General features: G+C 57.3%; 9 protein-coding genes across 9 annotated transcripts; 4 read left to right on the forward strand and 5 right to left on the reverse strand.

The window, feature by feature from the left end:
* Positions 1 to 9: 9 nt before the first annotated feature.
* Positions 10 to 2,064, reverse strand: PHSY_002504 (glucosylceramide synthase; the record flags this gene model as incomplete). The annotated part of the gene is made up of 2 exons (XM_012333128.1): positions 10 to 1,742; positions 1,986 to 2,064. 2 exons carry the CDS (start codon positions 2,062 to 2,064, stop codon positions 10 to 12), a joined length of 1,812 nt encoding a protein of 603 aa, XP_012188518.1.
* Positions 2,065 to 2,153: 89 nt separating this feature from the next.
* On the forward strand, positions 2,154 to 3,345 carry PHSY_002505 (ubiquinone biosynthesis protein; the record flags this gene model as incomplete). Its single annotated transcript, XM_012333129.1, has 2 exons — positions 2,154 to 2,451; positions 2,534 to 3,345. 2 exons carry the CDS (start codon positions 2,154 to 2,156, stop codon positions 3,343 to 3,345), a joined length of 1,110 nt encoding a protein of 369 aa, XP_012188519.1.
* A 459-nt stretch (positions 3,346 to 3,804) lies between these two features.
* PHSY_002506 (hypothetical protein) lies at positions 3,805 to 6,243 on the forward strand (the record flags this gene model as incomplete). Its single annotated transcript, XM_012333130.1, has 1 exon — positions 3,805 to 6,243. The coding sequence occupies one exon, from the start codon at positions 3,805 to 3,807 to the stop codon at positions 6,241 to 6,243; it is 2,439 nt and encodes an 812-aa protein (XP_012188520.1).
* Positions 6,244 to 6,526: 283 nt separating this feature from the next.
* Positions 6,527 to 7,150, reverse strand: PHSY_002507 (hypothetical protein; the record flags this gene model as incomplete). Its single annotated transcript, XM_012333131.1, has 2 exons — positions 6,527 to 6,770; positions 6,873 to 7,150. The coding sequence occupies 2 exons, from the start codon at positions 7,148 to 7,150 to the stop codon at positions 6,527 to 6,529; spliced, it is 522 nt and encodes a 173-aa protein (XP_012188521.1).
* A 462-nt stretch (positions 7,151 to 7,612) lies between these two features.
* Positions 7,613 to 10,996, forward strand: PHSY_002508 (C6 transcription factor; the record flags this gene model as incomplete). The annotated part of the gene is made up of 1 exon (XM_012333132.1): positions 7,613 to 10,996. One exon carries the CDS (start codon positions 7,613 to 7,615, stop codon positions 10,994 to 10,996), a length of 3,384 nt encoding a protein of 1,127 aa, XP_012188522.1.
* Positions 10,997 to 11,319: 323 nt separating this feature from the next.
* Positions 11,320 to 12,105, reverse strand: PHSY_002509 (hypothetical protein; the record flags this gene model as incomplete). Its single annotated transcript, XM_012333133.1, has 1 exon — positions 11,320 to 12,105. The coding sequence occupies one exon, from the start codon at positions 12,103 to 12,105 to the stop codon at positions 11,320 to 11,322; it is 786 nt and encodes a 261-aa protein (XP_012188523.1).
* A 90-nt stretch (positions 12,106 to 12,195) lies between these two features.
* On the forward strand, positions 12,196 to 13,441 carry PHSY_002510 (hypothetical protein; the record flags this gene model as incomplete). Its single annotated transcript, XM_012333134.1, has 2 exons — positions 12,196 to 12,347; positions 12,577 to 13,441. 2 exons carry the CDS (start codon positions 12,196 to 12,198, stop codon positions 13,439 to 13,441), a joined length of 1,017 nt encoding a protein of 338 aa, XP_012188524.1.
* A 223-nt stretch (positions 13,442 to 13,664) lies between these two features.
* PHSY_002511 (hypothetical protein) lies at positions 13,665 to 16,451 on the reverse strand (the record flags this gene model as incomplete). The annotated part of the gene is made up of 1 exon (XM_012333135.1): positions 13,665 to 16,451. The coding sequence occupies one exon, from the start codon at positions 16,449 to 16,451 to the stop codon at positions 13,665 to 13,667; it is 2,787 nt and encodes a 928-aa protein (XP_012188525.1).
* A 444-nt stretch (positions 16,452 to 16,895) lies between these two features.
* PHSY_002512 (hypothetical protein) lies at positions 16,896 to 19,850 on the reverse strand (the record flags this gene model as incomplete). The annotated part of the gene is made up of 3 exons (XM_012333136.1): positions 16,896 to 17,030; positions 17,749 to 19,529; positions 19,823 to 19,850. 3 exons carry the CDS (start codon positions 19,848 to 19,850, stop codon positions 16,896 to 16,898), a joined length of 1,944 nt encoding a protein of 647 aa, XP_012188526.1.
* Between the last annotated feature and the right edge of the window lie 113 nt (positions 19,851 to 19,963).

Below are 19,963 nucleotides of genomic sequence, written 5' to 3' on the forward strand. Positions count from 1 at the left end.
GCGTGCTAGCTAGCCGTTTGAATGTAAAAGGGGATCCAGATCCTCATCGTGTACATCGTTGTACTTGGACCGTCTCGAAGTCATTCTGTGTGCTCCGGGAGAGCTCGAGACCACGGCAGCGCGGCCGCCTTTGAGGATGCGGAATGTCTTGTTGCGCCACGAAACCGTGCTTCCGAGGATTGCCCACGCCCAGATGGGAAGCGCCAACGCCTCGCGCATCACCCAAGCCGCGGCAAACTCGACGACGCTCATGCTGTCGGCGTGATCTACGCCTGGATTGCACGCCAGGAACTCGTGCGCCACCGACAAGCGCTGGAAGACGGCGTAATCGACGGCGAACCATGCGCCGAAATGAACGACCAGGAAGAGCAGTAGGCTCCATACCGACAGCGATTGTGTGGAGGTGAAGAGGACGGGAAATATGAGTGTTGAGAGCGCGAACCAGCCGACAAAAGCCGAGATGATAGATTCGGTAAATGGCTCGAGCAGGGTTGGTGCGAGCCACATGTATTTGCGAACTCGGATCCAGCGCATGCGCCGACTCGTGTAGTCGGCCAACGTGCGGATGTCGCCGACGGAAGTGTAGGCGAGATCGGACGAGGACAAGGTGTGCGACAGGCCGAGCGGTGGATCCCAGAGTGACTGTGCGAGCATATTGTCTTCGGCCAGGTAGATGGAGAAGCGTGCCAACGGACGCGAGAGCGACTTGACTTGATCGTTGGATAGCTCTTCTTGGCTAGTGTTGGGATTGGACCCCTGCAGAGAAGGTGAAGCAGACCCGCTTCCGGCGGATCGAGAGGGGAGCTGAGGTTGGTGCGAAAAGGCAAAGCTGCCGATAGCACCATCTTCGCCCTGACTGCCGTGGTTCGAAACGTTGAAGAACGAGTCGGACACGGCAGCGAGGTCGGATTTACGGTACATGTTGCTCTTACCCATGACGCACGAATCGATGGACAGGGCGTTGAGCGCGAGGTACATCTTTGCGTGTGTGGTGGAGAGGAATACGCGTTCGATCCTGGACCCCCACGAGGTGCTGGGAAGTACAGCGAAGGGGACGTGGTGCACAAGTCCGACACGACCGCCATGAGGATCGCGGGACAACCAGCTGGGAGAAGGACGGGGCCTGGTGAGTGGATCAGCGCAGAGGCTGTCGACGGCCCGTGCCAGCGCTCCAGACGGGGACCATACCTGGCTGTCGACGACCCAGACGATATCGTACTTGGAAGCAGCGTAGGAGCGGACGAGGTTGTTGATTTTAGGATTCACACCTGCAATCTGTTCGCCAACAATGATGCGCGCATCGATAGTGGGGTGGGCAGCAACCACCATTCGAGCGACGTTGAGCACTTTTTGGGTCTCCGGTGAGCGAGTATCTCGGATAGAGAGGATGACCTCATAGCGCGAGCTAGGGTAGTCCTGAGTGAAAGAGGAGGAGAGGTTCGAGAAGAGGTTGCTGTCGAGACCGCTCAGAGGGCGGAGGATCGAAACGCCAGGGACAGATTCTGCGTGCTGTTCGTGATGCAGCTGCTGTCGATGGAGGATCGAATCGAGACTGCTCGAATCTTGCGACTGATTGGTGAGGATGGTCGAGGAGCGAGGTGGTGAGAGTGGGGATCGCGGAGCCTCTGAACGTGCGAACTGGCGAGACAAGCTAAGACCCAAGAGACAGATGGACCAAATGGCGCCGTACCACCCGAGCCCAACAATCGCCAAAGCTGTGACGAAGAGGGAGTCGTGCATGGCTGCGAATCAATACCTCGGGTTGGACGTTGTTACCGCAAGCTTCTCTTAGATCGATGCCATGATCTGTGAGTGGCCTGGAATGCGTCGGTAGCATATAGGCGATGGCATATGAGCTGATCGAGATGAGGCTGGAAGAACGACAAGAAGCCAGGCTGAGTTTCCATCGCACGGCACAGAAGACCGTGTTGCTCTCGTCTGATGAAAGCAACACACGGCGCGTCGAGTAAATCACTTTTTGGTACCTCGAAAAGGTGGAGCAATTTCCTCATCGGCAATTCCAGAGATCTCCTTTCTCGACTTTCCGGCTGTGGACCTTCGCATTCTCACGCCACCTCCTCGTCCTGACTGCCTCCGCGAGCGGCACACTTCCTTGATCGGAATATCCGCTCGACTCGTTAGTGGTGGCGACGATGCTCGGCTCGGCGGAGCAGCTCGTCCGCGTCGGGCTCAAGAGCCGAAGCGCCAGTACTTCGATGGTGAAACTGCCATCTCTTGCAACCGCACAAGTCTGTCGAGGCTCACCTCGCTCTTTGCGCAGCTTCAGCACACACTCTCCCACTGAGACCCGCAGATCGCGCAACGGGTCTGATCAGACTAGCAAGGCTGTACGCATCGATGAGGTTGAGCACATCCCCACCTCCGCTCTAGGTCGCGCCCTCCTCACAGCGGGCAGCGCGCTCGGTCTGCTCAATAACCCCTCGCGCGGAGGTAAGTTACCTCTCATCATTGCTCGCGTACGATCTACCGACGATGTTGCTAATGCTATACCTTGTGCCGTTCTATTGGTCAGATCTACTCTCAATGCTCACGCAAGTATCATCGGGTCCCTCGCTCGCCCATCTGCTCGAATCCATGCGCTCGACGGAATCTGGACGCAGACTGCTCATAGAACGCCCTTCCGTCAATTCGGACACGGTCGATGTTGAATATCTTGCCGCTCTCGAGCGTGGTACATTCGGACGCGAGTGGATCGAGTGGCTTAAAGAGAATGGTGTCGGTCCCGACGGCCGCGCTGAGGCCGACTACATGACAACTCCAGAGCACAAGTACCTCATCCAACGCTACCGCGAATCGCACGACTTCTACCACCTGCTGCTTCGCATGCCCGTCACACAGCTCGGAGAGACGGTGGTCAAGTACTTTGAGATGGCTCAGATGAACATGCCCGTGGCTGGCTTTGCAGCCGCTGGTGGCACGCTCCGCATCCTCGCGTCCAATCTCGCATCGCTGCCGAAGCCGTCCCAGCTCATATCCAAAGCCCTCAATCAGTCGCCGCCATCGGAAGCAGCGCACGGCATGCCATCTGCAGCTGATCTCTCATCCCTTCAGACGCTGGTTCCTTGGGCCATCGAGGTTGGGAGGTACTCCGTGCCGCTCATCTCGATCGAGTGGGAGAGGTGCTGGGAGAGGAATATTGACGACATGCGTCGTGAGCTCGGCATCACGTCGCCGCCAATCCACGTCGCCAAGTTCTCAGGTCGTGCAAAGCAAAGCGGGAAGAGGCGTGGATGGCCTTCCAAAATCCTCGCTCATCAGAGGGCCAAACAGCAGCAGCAGCAGCAGCAGCAGCAGCAAGGGCCGTCCCGAATGTCATCATCTTGAAATCTATTCAGCCCGTCTCATGTCATAATGCCCTTCATCCTGCCATCTCTATCATCTGTTGCTCACAAAAGATCGTCTTTGCGGGGTACGTCGCCAACTGGGCTGGACTCCTGTCATGCGTGCTTGTGCCGGTGTCAGGAGGGCGATTTGCAAGCGTGCAGTGGTGAGACCGAAGAACGCCCCTCGTGGAATTTTACGCCCAAAATTACGCCCTCCTCCGACTAAGCCGGTGGCTTCACTGCTTTGCTGCATCGCAGCGTTGGAATGCGTCAGCTGCATGGACCACACTCTCGTTACTGCCTGCTCCAACACTTCCACCTGATCAATACGCTCCGCCTCGCCGTGACCTCTCTCGACATTCTCTCTTTGTGCTCATCTGTCGATCCGCAATCGGGACCCGCAGGCCGAGTCTTACAAAGATTGACTCATCCATCCACAGACACGACCACCACAACAACAATGTCCGGGGCAGATCCTGGTCCCAGCAGGAGTGGACTGGCGAACCTGGCCTCGCCGACATCACAGCACAGCTACATCGACACTGCAACACCCCAGGTCACCAATCGGATCAATCTTGTCACCTATGGTCAATCCACCATCAAAGCGCTCATCGACCCCAGTCTACCCGTGCAGGATGTCATTCGACAACTATGTGCCAATGCTCATCTCGGCGTACAAGAACCACCCGCCCTGTTTGCTCTCAGAGACGACGACAATGACGAGCTTGTCGACGATGCCAACATGGCCAAAAAGATTGAAGTCGGCGCCAATTTCAAGCTGTGCTCATCTCCAACAATCGAGGCGGTCGAGATGGTCGACAAGCTCGGCTCTCACGACGACAGAACGCTCAAGATGGCGACTTACACGCTCCAGAGGCTCATCCGTGAGACACCTTTCACGGACGAGTTCATCACGCGCGGAGGCGTCAAAGAGCTCCTGAACGTCATCCGCGGCCATTCGTCCGGCAACACCCTAGCGTACGCACTCACCAGCTGTCAGAACCTCATGGAAGGCTTCGAGTATGGATGGGAGATTATCGACGCCGCGTTCGTAGCAAAGGTCGTGTCTCTGCTAGTTAGTCAAGAGCGCATCAATGTTTGCCGACCTGCCACCGCGATCCTGAAAAAGCTCGTCGTCTCCGGTCCGCAAGATTCGCCAAAGACAGGCAGAGTCGTCACTGACGGTCACGGGGCTGCCACCACATCGGCACCGGCAGTGTATCGCTACGGCTTCGAATTCGTCTACAACGAATTTCAGCGCGAGCGCCTCTTCCTTCAGACGCTCGTCAATCGCATCGGAAGCTCGGACACCACGCTCAAACTCTACAGCCTCAGTCTCATTAACAGCCTGTTGCGCAATGTTTCGGACGACCTGTTTGAAAGCTTCACCTCGGAGCTCGAAAAGCTCAATGCGTCCAAAGCTGTGGCGTGGCTCATGGACTCGAGCCGAGGAGACGAGCTCAACTCGTCCATACTCGAGTACCAGAGCAACGTCGTCAGAGCAGCTCATCGCCGCATGCGCACCGTCGTGACCCCCACCGACAAGCGTCACGTCCATGCCCTGTCGTACATCTGGCTTCAAGCCAGGATCAGCGACGTCGTTGTTGCCAATCCAGCCGCGCACCAGAACGAGGCTTTCAGCGGCGAGCACAGACAATCGATTGGAGCAACGACCAGATACAAATGGCGGCGCATCGGTTTCGCCTCCGAATCGGCCGCGAAGCAGTTTGGCCGCACCGGTTGGCTCGGCCTTTCTTGTCTCGAGGCGTTTGTTCGTTCCGATCCAGATGCATACGCCAAGATGATTCAAGAGCAGCTTAACCGTCCCGAAGAGCGACGTTGCATGTTTGCGCAGGCCTCGATCGAGGTGACTTCCATCCTTGCTGACCATTGGAACATTGAATCGGGGTCGTTCACCAACTCAACAACATATCTGCCTTTCTTGCTCTCGTTCGACAAAGTCCACCATCTGGTTCTGCGCTTCTTTTTGCGCATGTGGAATGAGTCTGGTGCGGCTGCAACCGACTTCCCACGCGTATCGGCGCTGGTGCGAAGCCAAGTCAGTGAGGTGTTGGGCAAGCAGGAGGAGACGAGCCGAACCTGGCTCGAACTCGAAAGCGCCTTTCTGCACTCCGAATATCGCACTGTGCGCGATAGGCAGATGAAGGAGCTCGAGGTGGACCAAGACTACAACTCGAAAGCATCCATCCGCAATCTGCGCGGCAGGATCTATCGCGAGAGCTACGAATTTGTGCGACAACAGCGCATCCATTGCTTGCTCGAAGGTGCGTGGTTTCGCAACGTGTCCGGTTCCTCTGGCGGTGTTCTTGCGAGCGGAGGCAGGCAGCGGAGAGAATCGACAAGCACCGTCGATACAGCTGTGCCTGCGGCTGTGGGTCGCGATGCAGCTGGCAAAGGTGCTTCTGCAGTATACAAGCCATGGCGATTCTACCGGCTGGCGCCGAACAAGAAGTTGCTTTACTACTGCGACTCGTCGGAGCGCTTCCCGATTCGAGGCGGATTGGATGATCTGCCGGAACGGATCGACCTAAGCCTGGTCACCGAGCTTTCGCACCACAGCAGCGCTGGCGAGACCGGCGGAAAGTCGCATGGAAGCGATCTGGTCATCAGCTTGCTGCAGTCGCCCGACAAAAGCCTAGCCGAGATGCAAGCGCTCAATCCAAGCCAATTCTCGGAGTGGACCGACGGACTGAACATGCTGCGTGGCGAAGACGGCGTGGTCAGCACGCGCGAGACGGCCAATCTGATCGAGACGCTGACCGAGATCGGTATCAAGGTCAAGCTGCTCGACTTGACAGGCGAACAGATCGAGCTGCCCACTAGCGTTCAGCCGCCGCCGCTGCCATCGACCACCGATTTCTTCTTTGCCGAGTTGTAGTCGATCCGACGGTCGATGAACGGGTCGAGGTTCGAGACCGGATTGCACTGTGATGGCATGCTTGTACCTGGAGAAGTTGTATCGATTGTCGACAAAGTGTTGCGATGGTGCTGGCTGAGATTGCTAAGTTAAGTACAAGTACAGATGAGATAAGGATGCGAAGGTATTGAAGCGGAGAGCTAGCCTCTTTGGAATCTGCGGTGATTGAGGAGTCGTTGTTGACAAGGTCAGTCGGAAGGTCAGCAAGCTGTTCTTTCCCCTATTGGTTGATCGAGCGTGAGACTTACTGTTGCTGTTGGTTGCGTGCTTTGCGTAGGTAGGCCAGGTCGGTTCGGCTTGCGCCGAGATTCACCACCTTGGGACAGCCGTCACGATCCTTTTCGAGCCGTGTGCATTCGGCGCAGTAGTATGCGTCTGATACGCCCTGCCCTCCACAGATGATGCATTTGCCGCCGGAGGAGCCGAAGTTGCACTCTTCGCAGATGCGCACCAATGTTGCGGGGCGGACGTATGAATCGCAAATGGGACTGTTGGCGCGAGAAAGCAACGCGGAAGAGTGCAAGGCGAGGGCACGACGTCAGTGTCGACTTCAAACGGCGATTTGATTCAATCAAAGGCGTGAGACTTACCATTTGCCATCGTCCTTCTCGCAAAGCCTGCCGATGGCGATGCCTGGGAGCTTGCGGCAGAGGATAAGATCCGGATGATGTCTGATGGCACCGCAAAGAGAAGAATTGAACAACGGAGTTAGTGGCTGCTTCGACACCCGGGAAGCAAGAAGGATTCGAAGATCAACGATGAACGGTTTTGCACACTCACTTGGACATTGTGATCTTCTTGTTGGCGGCGTATCTTGTGTGGTGTCGGCGAGCGAGGTGACGGTAGAGGCAAGAAGGTGGCTCAGCATATGCCATCACATGCAGCTGAGCGGCATTTCCGAAATCCGATCTTGAGCTTTCCTTCCAAAAAATCAGTGTGGACCCTGCCTCAGACGCCCCGGTCCTACCTCTGGTGAGAAGCGCTAACTTGGTGGGTGCAACAAGCACGGCAGTCAGCACGAGCCCGGAAAAGCCGTTTTCGAAAAAAAGAGCAAACAGCGGAATTGTCCGTACAGAGTGCAGCCGGCTTTGCGTCAGAATAGTCTCTGAGCTTCAGGCACAGCAAAAAGCATTGCCGAATCTCCCTCTGCCGCTTTCTCTCTTTCTCTTCCCGACGACGATTTTGGTCTTTGCTTCATCGAGTCGTTTGTCAGCATCTTCTCGCTACCCACCTTGCATCGCGCACCATAACAGCACAGATCATGTTTCGCCGCTGCCCCAGCTGATTCCTAACAGCAAAGGCCTCAAATCGGCAATCAAGCCGTCGCTCAATGAAGAACAGTCGTCCACACTTTGAAGACGCCAACTCGCGTCTCAGCGAGGGCCAATCTTCCAATGCGGCCAACACACCCGAAGCTCAGCACAATGACTCGCCTTCGGACGACCCGAAGAGCCTCACACGGGGCACTGGAAAGCGCAACCGTGTCCACTTTGCATGCACCGAATGCTATCGTCGCAAGCAAAAGTGCAATCGCGAAACACCATGCCAGCACTGCATAGCCCGAAAGATCCCGGAGCGATGCAAGACCTTCCAGCCGGGCGAAGAGACTAACGATGTCGCTTCGAGGCTCCACCGCGTCGAGCGCATCCTCGAAGACTATCTGCCTCGGCTTGCGCAGCAGGTGCAGCATCTCGCTTCTACTACCGCCTCTCCAGTTTCCCAACAGGCTTCGCAAAGCCGCACCGCCCGCATCAGCCCTTCGTCGTCGAAAGCCCTATGGTCTGATGCGAGCCTGACAAAATCTCCCGAAACTGTACCGAATCGGCCTAATGAGCCCGACGACGACGATATCGACGAGCTCGAGAAGGACGGACGCTACAGTCCCAAGACTGGCTTCTACAATGGTGGATCCATGGACATGCGTATCAGCTCCATCCTCGACGATCTTCCTGGCAGTTCCACCAAGTCGACGCCGCTCAATCTACCCATTCGGACACTCGAGGGACCCTCGGACCTCGATGTTGTCATGCCCGAGTACGGCTGCCCTACAGCTCCCAGTCCCGATCTGCTAGGTGCATTCAGCACTCGTGCTCACTGTAGGATTCTCATCGACCATTTCTTCAACGACATCAACTGGATGCGTCAGCCACTTCCACAGCAGAGCCTGCGCAAGTCGTTTGAAGCTTTCTGGAACTCCGGTCCTAACATCAACGCCCAAAACATCAACATCTTTGCGCTTCTCTGCAACGTGTGCGCCATTGCCATGCTTTCGGTACAGCACCAACTCTTCCCAGAGGGCCCTCGTGATCGGCTTAAGGCTGCCAGACGCTACCACTACGCAGGTCGCAGAGCTCTGCTTATGAGCTCCATCATGGGTCGCGAAGACGTCGATCAGATCGTTGCCTGGCTCGCTTCTTGCCGCTTTCTCTTGCTCGACCGCCGCATCGGAGAAGCGTACACCCTCGGATCCTCAGCAGTACGTGCTGCTTTCAGCATTGGTCTCCACCGTGACGGCACCAAACTCGGGCTCTCACCCGCCGAGACCGAGGCTCGAAGACGCGTCTGGGCCGCAGTCTATTTCCTCGATCGAGCGCTCGCCCTCAACACCGGCCGTCCGGCTGTCATCGACGATCGCGTCTGCGATACGCAAGTGCCTAGCGGGGTCATGGATGAGGACATCTTCCCAGCACCAAAGCATCCGCCGAAGATGCCCGAGGGGGTCGACCCCCCCACCGCATACAGCTACACCGTCTTCCGCCAGCGCATCGCCGAGCTCGAAGGTCGCATTTTGGCAACGTTTCAAAACCTCCACCAGCCCGTCCATGTGAGCGACGTCCTTGCCCTTGACAAGGACCTCCGCGAGCTTCAGGATAATTTGCCTTTCTACTTCCGTGCCCGCCTCACAAAAGATGGCGTCGAGTGCGACAAGTCGCTCGACTCCATCTACGGCTTTCTCAACGTACATCGTTTCCTTCTTCACACCGAGATCAACTCGGTTAGGATCGCGCTTCATCGACCCTACCTGCTTCGATCCGGTGGCGCCAACGGTGCCAAGTTCTTGCCCTGCCGTGAAGCAAGTCTCAACGCCGCTCTACACGACCTCGAGATGCGAAGCAACTTTGTGCAAAGCATCAACAAATTCAAGACCGGCGGCGAGCCACTCCTCCTCTATCGCGTCCAGATCGGCACGTACAAGTACTTTCACTCGCTGCTTGTCGTCGGCGTGGTTCTCCTCATGGACCCCAGCGCATCCGACGCGCCGAAACTCAAGGCGCATCTCGCACACTACGTCAAGGATTACCAATCAAGGCCGGCGAACCAAAGGGACGAGATGCGTGATCGCGAAGTCAACGTCATCGGCATCTTTCTCTCGAGAATTGAACAGGTAGAAAAAATGGGAGAGGCTTCGAAAGGTGCCGCAACGTCAGGTCCTGCTGCTGCAAGAGGTGCGAAACGATCCAGATCTACAGATAAGGGACGTCGTTTCGATGCGAGCGATAACGAAGGCAAGCAGCCCAAGCGCGGTCGAGATGCTGCTACACAGCGTGGGGACGAGAAATCCGACGCTCACCTCCTGCTGGGACTAGGTGCAAATAGGTCGGACAATGATGGGGACAGTGGCACGGAAGCCGCAAAGCCGCGGCGGCCACAGCAGTCCTCGGTCCAGTCGGAATCACCGCGCCAAGATCCAGCTTCGGCCTCAACCTCGTCCATTCGCAGCTTTGGCAACGCCACAGCAAACAAGTCGCGTCAGGACTCGGGCGACTGGACGCACAGCCCGCGTGGACCTGGCAGTGGCGTCGGCGGTGCAAGCTCTTCGGTCAGTCGCTCGGACAGCCCCTCGACCTCTTCGCTGCCCGCTGTGCTGGCCAAGGCACGCAACACAGGCGACTCACTTACCGATACTTCGTCGACATCGTCTTTGGCTCCAGCTCCGGCTGTCAACGGCGGCGGCGAGGATGCGCAACAATTCTTTGACGCGTGGTATCAGGCTGAGTGGGCAGCAGCCACGATGCCATCCTACGATGCGGTGTACAAGGGAGCGAGTAGCATGGGAGGTGGCGCCGCAGGCGTCAGTTTGGGCCTCGACTCGCTCGGCAGCCTGGGCGGCGTCTTCGGCTCAACAGGCAATGGCACCGGCATTTCGGGCATGCCGATGGGTCAAGGCCTTGGCGGAGGCTTCAATGGGCTCGGCGGTGCCTCTCTTGGTGGGTTTGCTCCGAACGTGTCCGGTGCAAGCGGACCTCAATCGAGGCCGCTAGGTGATCTCGCGCCGAGTGCAATTGTAGGCGGCTGGACGTCGCAAGCTGGCCCGATCGCCCCTAGCTATGCACCAGCGGACCAGGCAACGGCTTCGTCGAACTCGCTCGCTCATCTGATCTCGAATGCACAATCGATCCACAGCAACAGCGATGGGATGTGGCAGCAGCAACAGAGCAATCCCGTGTCGGCAACACCGCACGGCCAGGCGACTCGAGATAGGCCAAGTGCCATGGCAGCGCCTTCGTTTGGCAATTCTTCGAATCTCGTCGCTTCAGGAGACGCAGCTGTCACCGGGGCCCACGCCCAAGGCTCGACGTTGCAGCAGCAGCAGCACATGCTTGCGCTTGACGGACAGGGTCCACCTCTGGACTCGTCGCTTGTCTCAGGGTCCGGACCACAAAACTTTGATCCGGCTTTCTGGCAGACTCTGATCGACAAGATCATCACTTGAGTCAATCGAATTCATCCGCTCGGACACCTACTGCGCACAAGCACTTTGTCGCCATGCGCACATTGACTATTCTCAACACTTGCAGTTTTCTGTCGGGCGATGGGATGAGGAACTGAGCATATGCGATGGCCCAAGGTAGTGTACAATGCGAACAAGCGCTGAGTCATGCATGTGACTTTTGAGAAAGACTAATTGTCTATCGAGAAGAGCGGTGTGGGAGCGTAACCGAAGAAGGGTGGTCGGATGTGGGTCGAAGGGATCTGCGACCGTCAGTTGAAAGCCACGCAGCAAAAGCAAGGTATTCCAGGCGAGGCAGAGCCGGATTAGAGGAGAGACTGCTTGGCCATGGTCCATGTGGCAGCGGCGCCCATCATGATGGTGCTTGCAACTGCCATGGGACGCACACCAGCGGTGCACTTGAAGAGAGCGCCGGACAAGCCACCGGCGGCTACGGCACCGTAAATGTCGTGCTTGCCTCGAACGCCATCGATGGAGGCATCGACGAGGTTGTAGATGAGAGCGACGACACCTGCCGAGTTGCCGAAGAAGGCGCCACGTCGGGTGACCTGGTTGAGCACGGCATTGAGTCGCAGACGGAACGTAGGGTTGTCGACGCCAAGAGGACGGAAGAAGCCTTCCCTTGCGCCGAGGAGACCACCGATGGCGAGGCCGGATAGGTAGGTGGTGCCTGTACCGTAGCAGAGATCGTCGGACCAACCTCGGGAGGGGACGGCGGTTCGTGCGCCCTCCATGCTCGACGGTGCACCATCGGTCAAGTCGAGGTACTCGAGATCGTCCTTACCAAGGCCTGCGAGCGGCGAGAGCGCGCCGAGGTTGAGCGATGTATCGCCGAGGAGGGAGGCGGCGTTGGGGACGTATTCAGCGCCAGAGGTTGATGTGGATGATGTAGATGATGATGATGGAGAGGAGGGCTGCTGGAAAGCATGGCTGCGGAGATAGTCGGTAGGGCTGTCCGAGGCTGGGCTGCTGTTGTTGTTGTTGACAGTGGTGTCTACGGGTGCAGGCGCGACGGCTTCAAATGCAGGCTGCGATGGTGCAGACGACGAGGAGGCATCCGCCGATTTGCTGGAAGAGAAAGGCCAGACCATATTGGCGAGATGTGTCTGGAGCTTGGAAGGAGAGAAATGTCCGACGGAGGTGGTCTATCAACGGACAGCGATCGAGGCGAGTAGGACCGAATGCGAGTGATGGAGGCGAAGAGCGTAGGAAGGCTGAGCAGTAAGGGCGCGGAGGATTTCGATGCTGATGGCGATGGGACGAAGAAGATGCTGCGTGTGGAGAAGGATCGAGTTAGCCGCTGGGAGAGAAACTTGAGCATTGCAACGACATCGTTTTGCTGAGCACACACACGCACACTCTGTGTTAGCAGAGCAGCTATTCAACTGCGACCCAAATTGTCAAAAAGCTCGCCTGAATTCTCCTTTCTCACATCCTTTCCGCCGCGTTCCGAGCGTGGCAGAGACAGCGAGTGCGAAGAAGAACAAAAAGAAGCTCAACACGAGCTCAGTTTCTTCTGATTTCTCAACTTTTTTTTTTGGTTCCCTCGGCTTGCCTCCAAGACTCGTCGTTAGTCAGCATGTATCAGCGCTTTCAACACGTGATGGTTCACATTTTGAAGTGGTCGGCAAGAGAGAGCTTACTTCCTCATTTGACGACCGACGGTGCAACTTGGTCTCCCTCATTTCCATCACCACCGTTGCTCACAACACGCCCTCAACCACCGCAATTCTGGTCAACATGCTCACCGGTACCACATCGCTGCTCAGACGAACAGCCGTCGCAGCAGCGGCTCGAGCTGCCACATCACACGCACCCGCTTCGCTCGCCATCGCCTCTTCCAGCTTCGCTCAATCATCCACAGTCCTCCCCGCTTTTGCATTCGGAGGCTCCATCCAAACACGTAACTCGACCAAGCGTGGTGGCGGCTCCACCAAGAACAACCGCAACTCGCCCGGTAAACGTCTCGGATACAAGAAGCAGACCGGCCAGATCGTCTACCCCGGCCAGATCATCTTCAGACAGCGCGGCACCTCGTGGCACCCAGGGCCCAACGTTGCCATTGGCAAAGACCACACCATCTTTGCCACTGCTCCAGGCTATGTCCACTACTACTATTCCGAAGCCCCCTCCAGCCCGCCAAGTCCCGTCCACGCAGCTTCCACCTCGCCTTCTGGCATCAAGCTGCCCATCAAACAGCTAACGCCCACCCATTTCCACGCCAAGGAACTCACCACCACCCCTCACCCGTCCTCCAAGAAGCCGCGACGCAGATACATTGCCGTGTCACCCAATCCGGACACCACCTTCCCCCTCCCTGCCGGCACTCCGCGCGAGAGGCGATTCGAAAAGATCGACCTCAACTCTCTTCAACAACAGATCGACCAGCTCAAGATCCACCAACAAGCTGCCGATCCCGCAGAGTAGAAACCCACTCCTCCGTGACTTACTCCCCGGCATTCCAATTGTTCCCTCTCATCCCCCTTTGTCCCATCTGTACTTGTATGATCGACTTCAATCAGAGCCACGTGTATTCACACACAGACAAACACATACAGTCAGCCGCTCACACAAACCTGCCATGTTCCGGATATCCGTCCCAATCTCACGAATGGAGATGCATTGCGGCGGCGTATTGGCATCACACCCACTAGATCGCGCTGAGCCGTGCCAGTAGCCACTGCTCCAAATCCTGCCATCCTCCCCCCACACGAACCAGGATCTTCTTCGCTTTGGTCCCAGCTCTGGCTCCAGCACTGCCCGCTGGACGATGCAGTTCCAGTAGTCGACACATGGTTTTTCGTCCTCCGATTTCGTACTGAGTCCGATTGTCCTTGCCTGGTCCTTCCTCCAGTCTCACGCCTCTAGCTAGCGGCGGATCAATCCGTTCCAGAGCTACTCCCAGTCCGTTGCAGATCGCCGCCACCTCGACATCCAGCGCGTCGTTCGGGTTGGCTCGATACTGCTCGATCGGGCCTGTCGCACCGTAATTGCTTCCCGCAACAGACCCTGACCCCAGCCTTGACCCTGCACCCGAGACTCCCCTGACACCTCGACCTGGTCCGTACCATGTTCCCGTCGACATGCCTCCCACAGACCCATTGTCGCTGAACGTCGGTGTAGTTCGACCGCTATTCAACGGTTTCAGATTCGAGATGCTCGACCGCTTCAGAGACGAATTCGGGTCCGCCGTCGGCAACGAAGCCAGCGCCGCGGCTGAAAGGGGCGTCGCACGTCCCGATGACAGTGCTGCGCTTCGCCGCGTAGGCGGCGGCTTGCTGGCCCGTTTGCTAGGCGTGTGGGTACCCGCCATACCCGTCGAAGGTGCACGCGCATACATGTTGAGCCGCTGCGCTCTCGCCACGATCGCTGGTTCCGGTGTTTGCATGCTCAACCTCGACGCGCCCGTGTACCGCATCGGCGTCGATGACGACGCCTGAGACATGGCCGATCCTGGTCGGCTCGGTGTGTTGCTGGCATCCGAGCTCCGAACAGTGAGGCGTGGGATGAGCGAATCTCGTTTCCTGGATTTCGCATCACCAACAGTACCCTGAGCGGACGGGGGCCGATAGTATTGACCGGCGGATGAAGTTGGACGAACTGAAGACACATTGTCGCCGAATTTCAAATACTCGATCGATGCGTCCGCATCGTTTGTAGCTTCTGAAGACTGCGAGCGCGAAGGCCACACGACTTGCGACTGCGACCGCGGCATTGACTGAGGCTGCGTAGGCCTCGCTCGATCACCCCGTCCAGGTGTAGCGAGGTCGTGCCAGGACGGCTTGAAGCTCGACGGCGGAGCACGGCTCGGTGTGCCAGTCACATCCGGGCTTGCTGCTGCGACACGACTGCCTACGATGGAGACCGGTCTTGCAGCCGGCGATCTACCAAGAACTCCCTTTTCCACCGCTCCCGTGGCTGCATTGGCCGTCGACGTGGCACGGTTGCGGATAGGGCTGTCGATCGCCGACGGCGACACCGAGAGGCTTGCAGGTCTGCCTCCAGCCAAGTGTGCCCGCCGCGGTACCTCAAGCTGCCGGTCGACTGGAGCCCGAGGCGGCGTCGAGACAGGCTTGCCGTGCATTCCAAGCGACTCTGCGGTGGCAGAGATACGTCGCAAGCGCTGTGGAGTGGCGGCCGCGGGCGGCGTGCTCGACAGATTGGAACTCATCGAGGAGCTGCTTGACAGGCGGCTAGGACCGCTTGCGATGCGTGACGAAGACGATGGTGTAGTGCGGTGAGACAGTGCCGAAGCACGAGAGGGTGTCCCTTTGCCAAGTCCGGACTGCACCGAGGCGCTCGTCCGAAGCTTCGATGGAAGCGCAGGAAGGCTCGCGACTGATGTCGCGGGACTTGCAATGTCGTTGGCGATGGAGGAATCGCTGCTGTCAGAGCGAACCCTTCGAAAGAGCGCTTCCATGCGCTTCAGGTCTCGATCTGTCTTGGTCAGCTCATCGCGTAGGCTGCGCCAGCGCGAGCGCAGGTCCGAGAGGCGACGGAGCATTGTGCCGTTCGAAGTTTGCCTCTCCTGACATCCTTTCTCGAGGCTGTGTAGCACTTGCTGGCACGCAGGCTGGTAGTAAGACCTTTTCACACCGAACGTCTTTGTCAAAGCTGCGAGCTCGTCGTGCTTTGCCTGGATGTCGTAGTCCACTTGGAGATCGTCGTCGGCTGTGGCTGCGCGTTGAAGCTTTCCCGCCAAGTGATCGCGTTGCACCTGCAGTACGAAAGAGTTGCACAATGAGACGGCCTTGTCGAGGCTCTCCATCATTCCCTCTGCTTGCGTACTGATGGATCGGAAGACGTCGAGATACTTGTCGTCGGCGAGCTCCTTTCTCAGAGCTTCCACTTCGTCCTGCACCGCCGTCCACTCGGAGCAGAGATCGTCGTACTTTGCACGCAAGGCTCGCGGTGTTAGGGCTGGCGCGAAATCCGGGAGCGCCAGATCGTCGTAGCTGCCCAGGCTATCGATGCTACCTATACTGTTGCGACGAGCGCGTGTCTGCCAGCCGCTCATTTCTTTGTCAATGATGGAGGTGTCTCCTGCTGCTCCTTCGTCTGCTCCGCTGCCAGGCTCTCGGATCTCAGTGATGCGGACCTCCAACTGCTGCATGGTCCGTGAGAGAGCCTCCAGTCTTTCGTCGAGCTGCATGAGAGAAAGGTCGGTGCCACCCATAGTGGGTGCAGACGGTGAGCTTTCAAGAGCTGTTGATACATTTGCTGAGACCTCGAGTGCCGCTCCCGCGATCGTACCGGCTTTGCCTCCGTGACGCTGTTCTTGGATGGAGAAGATGTGTCCTTGAACAACCTGGATGGCTTCATGCGCGTCGCCGATCTCTTCGTCGATTTCCAACAGGTCCGAACGACGAAAGCCGAGCTCGGGAGACAGGACAGCCGAGGTGGCCGTCAACATGCTTTGCGAGGGCGGCGAGTGCATTGGAGGCGCAAAGGCACCAGAAGGCGGTTGCGGGGTCCGGACATCCAGCTCGTCGCGGTTGGCGTCAGGAGCAGCTGTAAGACCGAATTGTGTAACCTCGTTGAGAGCCTTTGCTGGAGCCGGCAGGGGATGGTCGGCAAGGGTCAGAGATGCGATCGTATCTGCGAGGTCTGAGGCGCTGAGAGGCAGACCTGCTTGCGAGATTGCGTGGATCCGGCTTTTGCTCGGCGAATGAAGGATAGACGAATGACGAGCCGGGACCACAGCAGGACTCGCGACGACGGAGGACGAACGTGAAGGAATTCTGCGTGGCAGATTCAGAGGCAGCGAATGTGAAGCATCGTCAGATACGGGCCACGGGACCTTCTTATCCAGGGAAGGAGTACTCACGAGACACTGCTGCTGGAGCTGAGGATTGAGGCTGAGCGCACGTGCCCTCCGCGTCTAGCCGGAGGTGTGTTCGGGGTCGGGAGCTTGGACCCAGATGGGTCGAAGCTCCTGTTCGGAGTCGATGCTTCGTCGATAGTCATTCTGAGTGTCGTGAGAAGAGATTGCAGATGGCTCGGCCAGATTACGGCGCTGCGTGTAGGACAGGTACGGTTAAGAACGGAAAGATGTCCCTTTCATCACGAGATCATGGCGGTCTCTGGAAAGAAATGCGATGATTGTGCTTGAGCTGCAGAGACAAGCTGGAGTAGCCGTGTAGAGCGGCTGGCGAGTAGAAGGACACGGGTGATGGCGTGTTGTGCAAGATCCAAACAAGGGGTGCGGAGGAGTTTGTCGCGATCGCGGTGGCAGATGCAGATGCGCAGTGGAGAGGAGGTGTTGGTGTCAGTGTTGGTGTGCCTCCGTGTTCCGAGACGGTGCGAGCGTGCGCGACCGTTGCGAGAAACGCGCCTCTCGATGCCCATACTCAGGAAAAAAAGAACAGGGCTGTTAGGTCAAGTAGCCTTCATCGTCAACCAGTCATTAGTCGACATCGTTCTCGCAACATCAGGATCTTAGAGCCCACCTGCTAACAACCGATCAGACGAGCACGAGCGTGAAATCAGGTATGGAAGGCATAGATTCACAGATATCATTCCTGTACGGCAAGCGGGATATATTCTCCTTGTCCTTTCGCTGCTCCCTGAGGCGCGAACCGGTCCAGAAGAATGCGCAAGATGCTAGCGGCGCACACGAGTATGGCAAGAGTCTGCACAAATGCTCGCTTGCTCGAGTTCATGATCCAGGGCCTTTTGCTGATGAATCTCGGGCGTTCAAGATCCCACTGAAACAATGCCTTTGAAGCCTGTACGTCAAGTTTCCGGCCCAAATACCGCTGGACGTCTGCTCGGATTGTGTCCGAGCACTGTTGATCTGCGCTTGCGTAGCACAGATGAAGTGAGCCTTCGCCTGTCAACCAGCCGGTGAGAATCTTGCTGCTGCGACGCGGCGCTTCCGACGACCTTGCCGGGCTCTTGATCGGATGCAGCAGTAGAGGCTTGATGCAAGCCTTCGTCTCCGTTTGCCACCTCCCGTACAATTGTCCTGCGATGGTGGAAGTGTAGTAGTAAGAAGTGTCCTTGAGCGCCTCTTCGTTGTGCTTTGCAAGTTTTGCGCTTGATGGATTCAGCAATCGATCCAGTTGGTCTGGCGGCGCTTGGTATTGGAAAGCCATCGGATGCGGATAGTGCACTAGCTTGAAGTGCTCGGTGCAGTAATCATCGCTGGTCTCTAGCGAAAGCGCTGTTGAACGGAAGACTAAACTTGGCACTATCGCCTCGCAAAACAGGGATTGATGCTGCGTTGCCGTCACATTCTCCAGCGCCATCAATGCCCGCCTGCTGAGCCACAGATTGGTGCCCACCGAAGCTGCACGCGTAGTAGACTCCATACCTGCATATCCCTGCACGTCGTACTCCCAATACCACCCGGAATCCTGTGGATCTCGTACGGGCGAGAAGACCACCACGTCAGGCGTCTTGTCCTTACACTGCTCTCCAATTCCAGACGCATCTTCTTCGCGGTCCTTTACCGGCCACTTGGTATATGTTTGTGCTTGATGCCGGAACGCGTACTTCTGGACCGCCGCTAAGAGATGATCGTAGGTGTCAGTGAAGCGCGTGTCCATCTCCCAGTTGATGACACTGTCGTATTCTGGATGCTCGACGGCGAATCGCTGCACCGCTAGAAGACAGCCACGATACGATCCTGCTGCCGCAATTCCCGCTCGTAAGTCTCCATATAACGGATAGCGCAGTAGCATCTCGCTCTCGTTCCAGAGCGTGACCATGGACCAGAACTCAATCGGGATGCTGCCACGAAGAATTTGTCTTCGCCCGGCAGCACTGAACATGGAGACGTGCGACGCCGCCTCCTTGACCTCCAGAAGGAGGTGAACGTCGACATCGAAGGCGAGGCGGGCTGTGCGCAACTCCCAGATCAGGGCGCGCATGTGAAGAACAGCGTCTTGCGTCCAATCGAAACCTTGGTAGCAGCGAAGGAGAAAAGCGACTCGAGATATCTTGTTTTCTCTGGTCGAAGCATTACTTGGTGAGCTCGACAGCTTGCGAGTCGGACACGAAGAAGGCCTTGTTGCTTTCGACCACTCGATGTGGGGGTACGCACTCGGCTCGTGCTCAGCCAAGAGATTCGAGTACCAAATCAGGTCATTCGTCACAATTGTGTGATCTTGCAGACCGAGGCGTTCTTGCGTCTTGGTGATGTATGTGTTTTTCCAGTCGTGATTCAGGTAAGGCTCGAAGCGAGAAGCATAGTGGAAGCATCGCCCATCATCCAAGCCGGCTGTGACGTACGAGCCAATTGGTGCTGTTGAGGCGGCATCTGCTGTCCTTAGAGCGGCACTGTTGGGACTGAAGCACAAACCTTCGTTGGACACGGGCTGCAAAGCAACCTGCTGCAACGACCAGAGCGGAGACTTGCCAAGATACAAGCGGTACCAAGGAAACACCCGTGCAAGGTGAACGGCTAGAGCAGCAACAAGCCCAAGAGTCAAAGTGAGTGCCCACCTTCGCAGTTGCTGCACAAGGCCTGGGGCCGACATGTCTTCCACCTCGTCAGAGGACGAATGTCCCTCTACAAGAGAAGTCAAAAGGTCGAGGAGGGTTTAGTGGAAGATCGTGCAGCAGCTGACATTTTTGACAGGGTTCTATCGGGAAGACGAGCCGGGTCGCGTCTTCTGCCCGAATTCCGCAGCTCTGCCGCAGATGCTGAATTTTGAGTGCAACTGGCCACTGGGCTGTCCTATGGTGTTTGTTTGGAAGCATTTGGCCGGCCGCTACAAGCGAACACCAGCCTACAACTCTTGGTCATAATATAGTTGATGATGAAACACCGTTGGGCAAAATGGCTAGGGAAGTGCGAATCACCCGCTGCAAGACGCGGACCCCGAAACATGTTTTCCTCACAAAGCACAATCATCATCACCTGCAGAGCGAACGACGTTTGTGTGGGGTTAGGGTTAGGGTTAGGGTTAGGGTTAGGGTTAGGGTTAGGGTTAGGGTTAGGGT

Source organism: Pseudozyma hubeiensis (genome assembly GCF_000403515.1).
Source record: "Pseudozyma hubeiensis SY62 DNA, scaffold: PHS23, whole genome shotgun sequence".
Lineage (NCBI taxonomy): Eukaryota > Fungi > Basidiomycota > Ustilaginomycetes > Ustilaginales > Ustilaginaceae > Pseudozyma > Pseudozyma hubeiensis.